Source organism: Eleutherodactylus coqui, chromosome 4 (assembly GCF_035609145.1).
Source record: "Eleutherodactylus coqui strain aEleCoq1 chromosome 4, aEleCoq1.hap1, whole genome shotgun sequence".
NCBI classification, from domain to species: Eukaryota; Metazoa; Chordata; class Amphibia; order Anura; family Eleutherodactylidae; genus Eleutherodactylus; species Eleutherodactylus coqui.
This window is the reverse complement of record NC_089840.1, coordinates 268,777,886-268,791,726: the sequence shown is the minus strand read 5'-3', so window position 1 is coordinate 268,791,726 and position 13,841 is coordinate 268,777,886. Positions and strand designations below refer to the sequence as shown.

General features: G+C 56.0%; 1 protein-coding gene across 1 annotated transcript in view; it reads left to right on the top strand.

Moving 5' to 3' along the window:
• Positions 1–5,760: 5,760 nt before the first annotated feature.
• The window catches only part of OGA (O-GlcNAcase), a 55,825-nt gene continuing 47,744 nt past the window's right edge, over positions 5,761–13,841 (top strand). Inside the window, exon 1 of the mRNA XM_066601318.1 lies at positions 5,761–6,203. Coding sequence (XP_066457415.1) covers positions 6,032–6,203 — 172 coding nt within the window. The 5' untranslated portion in view covers positions 5,761–6,031. The remainder of the gene's footprint in view (positions 6,204–13,841) is intronic.

Below are 13,841 nucleotides of genomic sequence, written 5' to 3'. Positions count from 1 at the left end.
CTGCAGATAGTGAACAAAGCGCAGGTAAGAAAGGTCTCACCGCGATTTGATGAGTTTGTCCACTCTTGGTCATCTGGTGCTGGCGACAACACAACACATGCCAGATTCCCACTTACACCCCTGTCCAAGCATCCTTCTGGATTCATAACAAGTCTTTTAAAATTGCTTTACATCCTTGCACTACATCTTTACTTTTTTCCCTCAACCAGCTGCTCAGCAGTCTTCCTGGCACCGCTCTTACGGCCACCTGCACACGGGCGGAAATCCCGCGGTGGTTTTTCCCGCGGGATTTCCGCCACTGAAAGTTTGCATAGGAGTGCATTACAATACGCACTCCTATGCAGACGGCCGCGGTTTGGCCGCGCGAAATCTCGCGCGGCAAACAAACCGCGGCATGTCCTATTTTTGTGCGGGGCTCGCACTCACCCGGCCGCCGGCTCCGGTCTGCGCATGCGCAGGCTGCCGGCACATGAGAACCGGGGCCGCCAGGCGCGGGCGAGTACGCGCTCGTCCCTGCAGGCTCTCGGGTCGGGTCCCGCGGCGAGAATTCTCGCTGCCGGATCCGACCCGCTCGTCTGCAGGCGGCCTACCTTGTGAGTTCACCATTGTAACTCAACTTAGGCTTATCTCACAATAATAATAATAATAATCTTTATTTATATAGCGCCAACATATTCCGCAGTGCTTACAATACAGGGGAAATAACACAAGACCACGGTTACAATCAATTGATGGAATAAGTAGGGGTGCGGGTCCTGCTCCAACGAGCTTACATACTACAAATAGTGGGATGATAGAGAAGGTAAAGGGGCTGGAGATGTGCACGGTATGGCGGGGTGGAAAGTGAGGGATGCTATACACACAGACAATGGTCAGGCTGTATAGTGGGGAATCAGTATGACTGCAAGTGGCGGTTGATTACAGCTAGCAGAACTGCAGTCGGTAGGACAGGGAGCATGTTATCAGGCAGAGTACAGAGGGGTTTGGTTTAGGGGATATGGTATGCTCCCTGAAGAAGCGCGTTTTTAGAGCACGCCTGAAGTTTAGTGTGTCAGTGATTGCCCGGATATTTTTTGGGTAGCGCATTCCAGAGGACCGGTGCTGCTCTGGAGAAGTCTCAGAGGCGGGAATGAGAGGTTTGAATTAACGGGGCTCTCAGTCTGATTTCGTTAGCAGAGCAGAAGGCGCTGGCTGGGTAGTGAATTGAGATGAGGGAGGCAATGTATGGCGGTGCGATGCTGTGGAGAGCTTTATGGATGAGGGTAGTGAGTTTAAATTGAATTCTGTATTTGATGGGCAGCCAGTGCAGTGACCGGCACAGGGCAGAGGCGTCCGAGTAGGGGCTGGACAGGAAGAAGCCTGACTGCAGCATTCAGGATGGATTGGAGAGGGTAGAGTCTGGAGCAGGGGAGGCCTGTTAGCAGAGAGTTGCAATAATGGAGCAGAGAATGGACGAGGGCCACAGTGTTTCATAATCTTTGACACAGGTTCAAAGTACTGTCTGGTCACTATTGAAAAAGCCTGCATTGTTCCGGCACACTTAACATTACACCCTTGGTAGTTTTAAACACTGTTACCTTAACAGTGTACCTATTCCAGGAATCCAGTGGTTGGGTAAAGTTTTCTCAAACTGGCAATAACTTTCCAAGTTACCGAGATAAAAAAAAACCCCACAAACAGCAACGCTTTAGTTATCAGAAGTGCGATCTTCAGCTCTAATCTCATTCCTCAACAGTCAGAACGATATCCGTCATCTATGGGGGTTACTATTGGTCTAGTTATCTTTCGGGCATTCCCATTTCCCATAACTCACCATCATTGGGTGTACCTGCCATTTTGGTTCTCAACGATATTTGTCTCTTTAGCAGTGCGTTTGGCCTACAGTAAGCGGGTGAACCGCTCTTAAAGGGGTTGTCCCGCAAAAGCAAGTGGGGTTCAGCACTTCTGTATGGCCATATTAATGCACTTTGTAATGTACATCGTGCATTAATTATGAGCCATACAGAAGTTATTCACTTACCTGCTCCGTTGCTAGCGTCCCCGTCGCCATGGTGCCGTCTAATTTCAGCGTCTAATCGCCCGATTAGACGCGCTTGTGCAGTCCGGTCTTCTCCCTGATGAATAGGGCTGCTCGTGCCGGAGAGCTGGTCCTCGTAGCTCCGCCCCGTCACGTGTGCCGATTCCAGCCAATCAGGAGGCTGGAATCGGCAATGGACCGCACAGAGCCCACGGTGCACCATGGGAGAAGACCCGCGGTGCATCGTGGGTGAAGATCCCGGCGGCCATCTTGCTAAGGTAAGGAAGAAGTCGCCGCAGCGCGGGGATTCGGGTAAGTACTAAACGGTTTTTTTCTTAACACATCCCTTGGGGTTGTCCTGCGCCGAACGGGGGGCCTATTGAAAAAAAAAAAAAAAAACCTGTTTCGGCGCGGGACAACCCCTTTAAGCCGGCGCTCGACCTCCACGAATGTGTTTGCATCTTTTACGTGGACACCAAATAAAGATACCTGTATAGTCCCCCAGCGATCACCACGCTACACACACACACACACACACACACACACACACACACACACACACACGAGTTGCATAACGTTCCATGCAAACAAGTTAGTAGTACTACAACTCTTATCTGGCAACTCTCACCACGGACACATCCATTCCCGACGTAACTACTGCAACTCGCTGCCCATCGGCCTTCCTCACACCAGAGTCTCCCCTCTACAATCCAAATGAAATGCGGCTGCTAGGCTCCACTTCCTATCCACGCTTTTCAAGACACCTCTGCACTGTGCCAGTCGCTGCCCATGCACTACAGATCTCAATTCAAACTCATCACCCTCACCCACAAAGCTCTACATTGCACCGCGCCACCGTACATCGCTTCCCTCCTGTCCATACATCACCCATCCCGCGCGCTCCGCTCTGCTAACACATTCAGACTAAACACCCTTCTAATACAAACCTCAAAGACTTACATTCCAGGACCTCTCTAGAGCTGCATCAATCCTCTGGAACGCGCTACCCCAAAACATCCAGACAATTCCCGACGCGCAGACCTTCAGACGCACCCTAAAGACGCACCTCTTCAAAAAAGCATGTCAAATCTCCTGATCAAAATCCCCCCTCATCATGCCCCTCCTCCCACTAAACGCCTGGGCTATTGTCTACCTACGGCACCCCACATTCTCCACTTGGCCTACCGTGTACATCTCCTTCCCCCCGTAGCTTCTGCATCACCTCCTCCTTGGTGCCGGCCTCCTACCCCTATGGTTTATTACTAATTGAATGCTACAAGTAACTGTTGTATCATCAATGTTACCTTTTGTTTTAAAGGAGCTGCGGAATAAGTTGGCGCTATACAAAAAAAAGATTATTATTATTACACCTCGGACAATGAGCAGAACTCATTGGCCCCCGCCTCAGAAATGTCGAAAGGGGGTGAATCAAAAGGATATCAGCATCTCTCTGGCTGAAGAAAGAACTCCCCACGCCACCCCAGAAGTGATTCTTCCACCAGGAAACCAAAAAAAACTAACTTTTTAACGATTTGTAAACCAACATATCACATAGATTTAGTGCTCATTAAACCGTGATGGACAGCATTGGTCACACAGCAAACTTCACTGTCCTTAAACAGCAATATACACAATTATTTACCAAGCACCTCCAGCTCTCTGATTCGTTGAATGGCTACTGTAGACTTTCTGCCACAAGTGCCGTCGATTCAGCTGGTATTAGAGAGTACCTGCCCGCTCGAGATGAAACGTTCGGGTGCCGGCGGCGGGCAGGGAGCTGCGGGGCAGACCGGAACGGAGGGGAGATCTCTCTCTCCCTCTCTCCCCCCCGCTCCCTCCTGCTGACAGCCGCTACTCACCGCTCCCCCGCGCCGGAAGGTAATCGGTAAAGGCACTGCTCGCTCGAGCAATTGCCTTTACCGAGTATACTCGCTCATCTCTAGCTGGTATCCTTCGTGGGAGACTGAAGATCAGGCACATTTACAGGGACAAAAACGCTCAAACATTTCCCTTTGTGTGTGGTGTGAACCGGTCACAGTCTGGACACCAGTTCACCATTTACATACAGATCTCTTACCCAAAAACATACCGTCTGTCGGATTCTTTGACACGGATCTGAAAGCGCGACAGGAGTGCCCTCATTGGCCAGTGAAGAGGAACAATCACAACCTCAGGGAAGGACAGAGGCAGGGCTTCTCTCGGGCCAATGGGAGACGATTCTCATGAGACCTCAGTAAACGGCCTCGCATTCCTGGGATAGAAACAATCAGAATATCTGGACCTGTGCTTAGGAAAGACAGAGAAGAGCGGTTATAAGACGAGACGGAGGGTAGAAAGGATTATAGTAGCATAGTTTGTAAGGCCGAATGAAGACATTGTCCATCTAGTCCAGCCTGTCTATCCTCCTGTGTTGATCCAGAGGAAGGCAAAAACCCCAAGAGCAGAAGCCAATTAGCCCTTTTGGGGGGAAACATTCCTTCCCGACTCCCTAATGGCAATCAGACTGTTCCCTGGATCAACCCCTAATAGTTCCTACCTGCCTGTATACCCGGATTAACAATTACCTAAGATTTATATCCTGTAATATCCTTCCTCTCCAGAAAGACATCAAGTCCCCTTTTAAACTCTTCTATGGATTTTGCCATCACCACTTCCTCAGGCAGAGAGTTCCACAGTCTCACTGCTCTTACAGTAAAGAACCCTTTTCTATGTTGGTGATGAAACCTGCTTTCTTCTAGACGCAGCGGATGACCTCTTGTTACCGACGCAGTCCTGGGTATAGCTTTTCTCACAGTGCAATTCCATTTGTTTTGCCGTTGCTCCCCTTAGGCTGGTTTCACATGGGCGTATTTGTGCGCGCAAAATCTGTGCACGCAACCCGCAGTGACTAGAAGCCATTGAATTCAGTGCTTTAAATCACATTTCCGTATTTTGTGAGCGCAATTTGATTGTGCAAAAAAAAAAAGTATCTTTCTGCGTATTTGCGCACCAAAGATCCCAATAGATGGTAACGGGGTGCAGAAAGCCAATGGAGAAAGGAACACGTAATTAGCCATTTCAATCAGTGCATTTGTTCGCCGCCCGCCTCTTGAACAGAAAAGGTACAGTGGAGTACGCCGAAACAGCATTCTTCATAGCGCAAAAAAAGTTGTGCCGATGCGCGCTTTTACGTTTTTCAGTACATTATATGGTACCGTAATTGAAAAATTTTACTTGTGCCCCAAAAAGTGACGATAGGACTGAAAAAAATAGAAAAAAAAGTTTTTTGTTTTTTTTTACGTGGGGAGGAGAAAACAAAAAAAAAATCCAGAATGTTCTCAAGGGGTTAAAGGAATCGTTCATCGCCATATGTCACCCCTCATTTATGGTACAAACTTCAGTCCTTTCTCCTCCATCATCTCGTAGCCCCGGATGGTCACAGCTCCTCCTTTAGGGTTTTACTCTCAATTGCACTTTTGTGCTCAGAGCTCAAGTATTGAATAAGAAAGCCACGCCTACTTTAACTATTTCCCAGCCGGAATCCTCCGGCCCTAAAAGACCCGTCTCCTACTGAGTTACAAACTCTTCCAGCACGGATACAGTTAACCGTCACCGCCCTTTGACGTCAGAGGTCCGCGACTGGCTGGCACTGGTCACGTGGGAGGGCAGACCTGACGGAGTTTCCCGCCTCCTGACGTCACGCCGCAGTGCCTGGCGCAGTCCTGTCAGTCGCCTGGGCGCGGCTCCGCCCTCTGACATTACGCCGCAGGTTCGGGCGCATGCGCAGCGTGAAGTAAACAGACTCTGGGGGTGAAGACGGTCGGCGGCTCGCTCTATCCGTTGTCGGTTTCTGTCAGCGAAGTAAACCAGGGTGCGCGGAGCGGGAAGAGGGCCGGCGGAGCAGCGGTAGCGGCGGGTGTCCTCCTGAGCGCTCAGCCCCGCGGGGTGGGTTTTGTTGTTTTCCCGTCTCTGAGGCGACTGGTTCCATCCGGTTCCTGCGCCTGCGCACTGAGTCCCAGGCAGGAAGCTGACAGGATGGTGCAGAAGGACGGACAGGCGGCGGCGGCCGTTATCTCCGAGCCGGACAAGGAGCCGAACCCCAACCCCCTGGTGCCGGAGCTAGCGCCCCCTGTGGCTGCAGGAGAGGACACCGACACGGAGACCGAGACGTCGCCGAGCAGGAGGTTCCTGTGCGGAGTGGTGGAGGGTAGGTGCCCCCAGCGGGCTGTGCGGGAGCCCCCGTAGGAGGGAGAGGTGCATGCTGGGAAGTGGACTCACAGTGCTGCTGCGGGAGCTACAAGTCCCAGCATGCCTCAGGACTGTTAGACTGGTCCATTCTGGAGGGGGAGGCGGCAGCTGCAGGGCCTTCTGGGGGAGGGGTAGTGACGAGCGTCACATGACCACCGTTCTGGAATGTTCTGGCTGCCTGGAAGGATCCGACATGACGGAAATGGTTAACCCCTTATATGAAGTTCCCCCGCAGGCGCTGCCCGCCGTTGTGTTCTCAGCGCTTTCACAGGTTGCAGTTTTACCCCAAACTCTTTGGGAACAATGAGATGTGACCGCGGGGCGACCGGCCGCTCTATGTGCCGGCGGATGGGGGACTACAAGGCCCAGGAGAGCTCGTTCACACCGCAGATTTATGGTCCGTGAATACACAAGAGCGCTGATTTCTTGCGGATTTTAACCTATCGGCGTTGGGAAAGCAATCCCCCGAGTACGCAGCCCTCCTGCTTATTCATGCGAGCCTGGTGATTTCAGTCTGTAAGCCCAACAATAAGACGCGCTGCGGGGTTTTCCGGTTGCGCTGATTGCCTTTGCCCTGCGCACACTCGCTTATATTCATTGCGTGTAAGCAGTAACGCGGCGGGTGCGGTTTTATTGCGTGTGATAGAGCCCTGTTGTTCTCTATGGGGGCATTCAGAGCTGAACGGACGGCATTACGTGTGCGGCGGTTTTGCGCTACATAGATGATAGTTAAGAGAGGCAGCCGGTGCGGGGCGGCGTGCCTGAGGTACGCGGTGATGCGCAACTCCACAGGTCGGTAAACAGCGGCACTTTTTACGTAGCGTTTTACCTTCTGGTCCTGTGAGGCCGGCCTGGGGCTCGGTTTCATCATAGGGGGCGCACACGCTGAACCTCTTCGCTCTGATGTCTAGAGCCAGATTGTGGCCCCCGTACGTCTTCAGCCACCGCCGGATGAACGGTTATTTGGCCGATGGCGGTTTCCACCAGCAGCCCTGTACACGCGAATGCTTAGCTCATCCGAACGCTCCTGTGCTTAGGGAGGTAAGCCCCGGTGAGACTGTTCTGGTGGCCGCTTATACATCAGGGAGTAAAACGATCGGGGGTCGACACTCGCCCTCCTCCGTCCCTGTGCCCTGATTTCATCCATCATGGGGAAGGTAGAGCCGCTCCCCCCCCAACACACTAGAGATCCCCCCCCCCAACACACTAGAGATCCCCCCCCCCAACACACTAGAGATCCCCCCCCCCCCAACACACTAGAGATCCCCCCCCCAACACACTAGAGATCCCCCCCCCAACACACTAGAGATCCCCCCCCCAACACACTAGAGATCCCCCCCCCCCAACACACTAGAGATCCCCCCCCCCAACACACTAGAGATCCCCCCCCCAACACACTAGAGATCCCCCCCCAACACACTAGAGATCCCCCCCCCCAACACACTAGAGATCCCCCCCCCCAACACACTAGAGATCCCCCCCCCAACACACTAGAGATCCCCCCCCCCCCCAACACACTAGAGATCCCCCCCCCAACACACTAGAGATCCCCCCCCCAACACACTAGAGATCCCCCCCCCAACACACTAGAGATCCCCCCCCCAACACACTAGAGATCCCCCCCCCAACACACTAGAGATCCCCCCCCCCAACACACTAGAGATCCCCCCCCCAACACACTAGAGATCCCCCCCCCAACACACTAGAGATCCCCCCCCAACACACTAGAGATCCCCCCCCCAACACACTAGAGATCCCCCCCCCCAACACACTAGAGATCCCCCCCCCCAACACACTAGAGATCCCCCCCCCCAACACACTAGAGATCCCCCCCCCAACACACTAGAGATCCCCCCCCCCCAACACACTAGAGATCCCCCCCCCAACACACTAGAGATCCCCCCCCCCAACACACTAGAGATCCCCCCCCCCAACACACTAGAGATCCCCCCCCCAACACACTAGAGATCCCCCCCCCCAACACACTAGAGATCCCCCCCCCAACACACTAGAGATCCCCCCCCCCAACACACTAGAGATCCCCCCCCCCAACACACTAGAGATCCCCCCCCCAACACACTAGAGATCCCCCCCCAACACACTAGAGATCCCCCCCCCCAACACACTAGAGATCCCCCCCCCCAACACACTAGAGATCCCCCCCCCCAACACACTAGAGATCCCCCCCCCAACACACTAGAGATCCCCCCCCCCCCCAACACACTAGAGATCCCCCCCCCAACACACTAGAGATCCCCCCCCCCAACACACTAGAGATCCCCCCCCCAACACACTAGAGATCCCCCCCCCAACACACTAGAGATCCCCCCCCCCAACACACTAGAGATCCCCCCCCCCAACACACTAGAGATCCCCCCCCCAACACACTAGAGATCCCCCCCCAACACACTAGAGATCCCCCCCCCAACACACTAGAGATCCCCCCCCCAACACACTAGAGATCCCCCCCCCCAACACACTAGAGATCCCCCCCCCAACACACTAGAGATCCCCCCCCCAACACACTAGAGATCCCCCCCCCAACACACTAGAGATCCCCCCCCCAACACACTAGAGATCCCCCCCCCAACACACTAGAGATCCCCCCCCCAACACACTAGAGATCCCCCCCCCAACACACTAGAGATCCCCCCCCCAACACACTAGAGATCCCCCCCCCAACACACTAGAGATCCCCCCCCCAACACACTAGAGATCCCCCCCCCCAACACACTAGAGATCCCCCCCCCAACACACTAGAGATCCCCCCCCCAACACACTAGAGATCCCCCCCCCAACACACTAGAGATCCCCCCCCCAACACACTAGAGATCCCCCCCCCAACACACTAGAGATCCCCCCCCCAACACACTAGAGATCCCCCCCCCAACACACTAGAGATCCCCCCCCCAACACACTAGAGATCCCCCCCCCAACACACTAGAGATCCCCCCCCCAACACACTAGAGATCCCCCCCCCAACACACTAGAGATCCCCCCCCCAACACACTAGAGATCCCCCCCCCAACACACTAGAGATCCCCCCCCCAACACACTAGAGATCCCCCCCCCAACACACTAGAGATCCCCCCCCCAACACACTAGAGATCCCCCCCCCAACACACTAGAGATCCCCCCCCCAACACACTAGAGATCCCCCCCCCAACACACTAGAGATCCCCCCCCCAACACACTAGAGATCCCCCCCCCAACACACTAGAGATCCCCCCCCCAACACACTAGAGATCCCCCCCCCAACACACTAGAGATCCCCCCCCCAACACACTAGAGATCCCCCCCCCAACACACTAGAGATCCCCCCCCCAACACACTAGAGATCCCCCCCCCAACACACTAGAGATCCCCCCCCCAACACACTAGAGATCCCCCCCCCAACACACTAGAGATCCCCCCCCCAACACACTAGAGATCCCCCCCCCAACACACTAGAGATCCCCCCCCAACACACTAGAGATCCCCCCCCAACACACTAGAGATCCCCCCCCAACACACTAGAGATCCCCCCCCAACACACTAGAGATCCCCCCCCAACACACTAGAGATCCCCCCCCCAACACACTAGAGATCCCCCCCCCAACACACTAGAGATCCCCCCCCCAACACACTAGAGATCCCCCCCCCAACACACTAGAGATCCCCCCCCCAACACACTAGAGATCCCCCCCCCAACACACTAGAGATCCCCCCCCCAACACACTAGAGATCCCCCCCCCAACACACTAGAGATCCCCCCCCAACACACTAGAGATCCCCCCCCAACACACTAGAGATCCCCCCCCAACACACTAGAGATCCCCCCCCAACACACTAGAGATCCCCCCCCAACACACTAGAGATCCCCCCCCAACACACTAGAGATCCCCCCCCCAACACACTAGAGATCCCCCCCCCAACACACTAGAGATCCCCCCCCCCAACACACTAGAGATCCCCCCCCCAACACACTAGAGATCCCCCCCCAACACACTAGAGATCCCCCCCCAACACACTAGAGATCCCCCCCCAACACACTAGAGATCCCCCCCCCAACACACTAGAGATCCCCCCCCCAACACACTAGAGATCCCCCCCCCAACACACTAGAGATCCCCCCCCCAACACACTAGAGATCCCCCCCCCAACACACTAGAGATCCCCCCCCCAACACACTAGAGATCCCCCCCCCAACACACTAGAGATCCCCCCCCAACACACTAGAGATCCCCCCCCCAACACACTAGAGATCCCCCCCCCAACACACTAGAGATCCCCCCCCCAACACACTAGAGATCCCCCCCCCCAACACACTAGAGATCCCCCCCCCAACACACTAGAGATCCCCCCCCCCAACACACTAGAGATCCCCCCCCCAACACACTAGAGATCCCCCCCCAACACACTAGAGATCCCCCCCCAACACACTAGAGATCCCCCCCCAACACACTAGAGATCCCCCCCCAACACACTAGAGATCCCCCCCCAACACACTAGAGATCCCCCCCCAACACACTAGAGATCCCCCCCCAACACACTAGAGATCCCCCCCCAACACACTAGAGATCCCCCCCCAACACACTAGAGATCCCCCCCCAACACACTAGAGATCCCCCCCCAACACACTAGAGATCCCCCCCCAACACACTAGAGATCCCCCCCCAACACACTAGAGATCCCCCCCCAACACACTAGAGATCCCCCCCCAACACACTAGAGATCCCCCCCCAACACACTAGAGATCCCCCCCCAACACACTAGAGATCCCCCCCCCAACACACTAGAGATCCCCCCCCAACACACTAGAGATCCCCCCCCAACACACTAGAGATCCCCCCCCCAACACACTAGAGATCCCCCCCCAACACACTAGAGATCCCCCCCCAACACACTAGAGATCCCCCCCCAACACACTAGAGATCCCCCCCCAACACACTAGAGATCCCCCCCCAACACACTAGAGATCCCCCCCCAACACACTAGAGATCCCCCCCCAACACACTAGAGATCCCCCCCCCAACACACTAGAGATCCCCCCCCCAACACACTAGAGATCCCCCCCCCAACACACTAGAGATCCCCCCCCAACACACTAGAGATCCCCCCCCAACACACTAGAGATCCCCCCCCAACACACTAGAGATCCCCCCCCCAACACACTAGAGATCCCCCCCCCAACACACTAGAGATCCCCCCCCCAACACACTAGAGATCCCCCCCCCAACACACTAGAGATCCCCCCCCAACACACTAGAGATCCCCCCCCAACACACTAGAGATCCCCCCCCAACACACTAGAGATCCCCCCCCAACACACTAGAGATCCCCCCCCAACACACTAGAGATCCCCCCCCAACACACTAGAGATCCCCCCCCAACACACTAGAGATCCCCCCCCCAACACACTAGAGATCCCCCCCCCAACACACTAGAGATCCCCCCCCCAACACACTAGAGATCCCCCCCCCAACACACTAGAGATCCCCCCCCCAACACACTAGAGATCCCCCCCCCAACACACTAGAGATCCCCCCCCCAACACACTAGAGATCCCCCCCCCAACACACTAGAGATCCCCCCCCAACACACTAGAGATCCCCCCCCCAACACACTAGAGATCCCCCCCCCAACACACTAGAGATCCCCCCCCCAACACACTAGAGATCCCCCCCCAACACACTAGAGATCCCCCCCCCAACACACTAGAGATCCCCCCCCCAACACACTAGAGATCCCCCCCCCAACACACTAGAGATCCCCCCCCCAACACACTAGAGATCCCCCCCCCAACACACTAGAGATCCCCCCCCCAACACACTAGAGATCCCCCCCCCAACACACTAGAGATCCCCCCCCCAACACACTAGAGATCCCCCCCCCAACACACTAGAGATCCCCCCCCAACACACTAGAGATCCCCCCCCAACACACTAGAGATCCCCCCCCAACACACTAGAGATCCCCCCCCAACACACTAGAGATCCCCCCCCCAACACACTAGAGATCCCCCCCCCAACACACTAGAGATCCCCCCCCCAACACACTAGAGATCCCCCCCCCAACACACTAGAGATCCCCCCCCCAACACACTAGAGATCCCCCCCCCAACACACTAGAGATCCCCCCCCCAACACACTAGAGATCCCCCCCCAACACACTAGAGATCCCCCCCCCAACACACTAGAGATCCCCCCCCCAACACACTAGAGATCCCCCCCCCAACACACTAGAGATCCCCCCCCCAACACACTAGAGATCCCCCCCCCAACACACTAGAGATCCCCCCCCCAACACACTAGAGATCCCCCCCCCAACACACTAGAGATCCCCCCCCCAACACACTAGAGATCCCCCCCCCAACACACTAGAGATCCCCCCCCAACACACTAGAGATCCCCCCCCAACACACTAGAGATCCCCCCCCCAACACACTAGAGATCCCCCCCCCAACACACTAGAGATCCCCCCCCCAACACACTAGAGATCCCCCCCCCAACACACTAGAGATCCCCCCCCCAACACACTAGAGATCCCCCCCCAACACACTAGAGATCCCCCCCCAACACACTAGAGATCCCCCCCCAACACACTAGAGATCCCCCCCCAACACACTAGAGATCCCCCCCCCAACACACTAGAGATCCCCCCCCCAACACACTAGAGATCCCCCCCCCAACACACTAGAGATCCCCCCCCCAACACACTAGAGATCCCCCCCCCAACACACTAGAGATCCCCCCCCCAACACACTAGAGATCCCCCCCCCAACACACTAGAGATCCCCCCCCAACACACTAGAGATCCCCCCCCCAACACACTAGAGATCCCCCCCCCAACACACTAGAGATCCCCCCCCAACACACTAGAGATCCCCCCCCAACACACTAGAGATCCCCCCCCAACACACTAGAGATCCCCCCCCAACACACTAGAGATCCCCCCCCCAACACACTAGAGATCCCCCCCCAACACACTAGAGATCCCCCCCCCAACACACTAGAGATCCCCCCCCCAACACACTAGAGATCCCCCCCCCAACACACTAGAGATCCCCCCCCCAACACACTAGAGATCCCCCCCCCAACACACTAGAGATCCCCCCCCCAACACACTAGAGATCCCCCCCCCAACACACTAGAGATCCCCCCCCCAACACACTAGAGATCCCCCCCCCAACACACTAGAGATCCCCCCCCCAACACACTAGAGATCCCCCCCCCAACACACTAGAGATCCCCCCCCCAACACACTAGAGATCCCCCCCCCAACACACTAGAGATCCCCCCCCCAACACACTAGAGATCCCCCCCCCAACACACTAGAGATCCCCCCCCCAACACACTAGAGATCCCCCCCCCAACACACTAGAGATCCCCCCCCCAACACACTAGAGATCCCCCCCCCAACACACTAGAGATCCCCCCCCCAACACACTAGAGATCCCCCCCCCAACACACTAGAGATCCCCCCCCCAACACACTAGAGATCCCCCCCCAACACACTAGAGATCCCCCCCCAACACACTAGAGATCCCCCCCCCAACACACTAGAGATCCCCCCCCCAACACACTAGAGATCCCCCCCCCAACACACTAGAGATCCC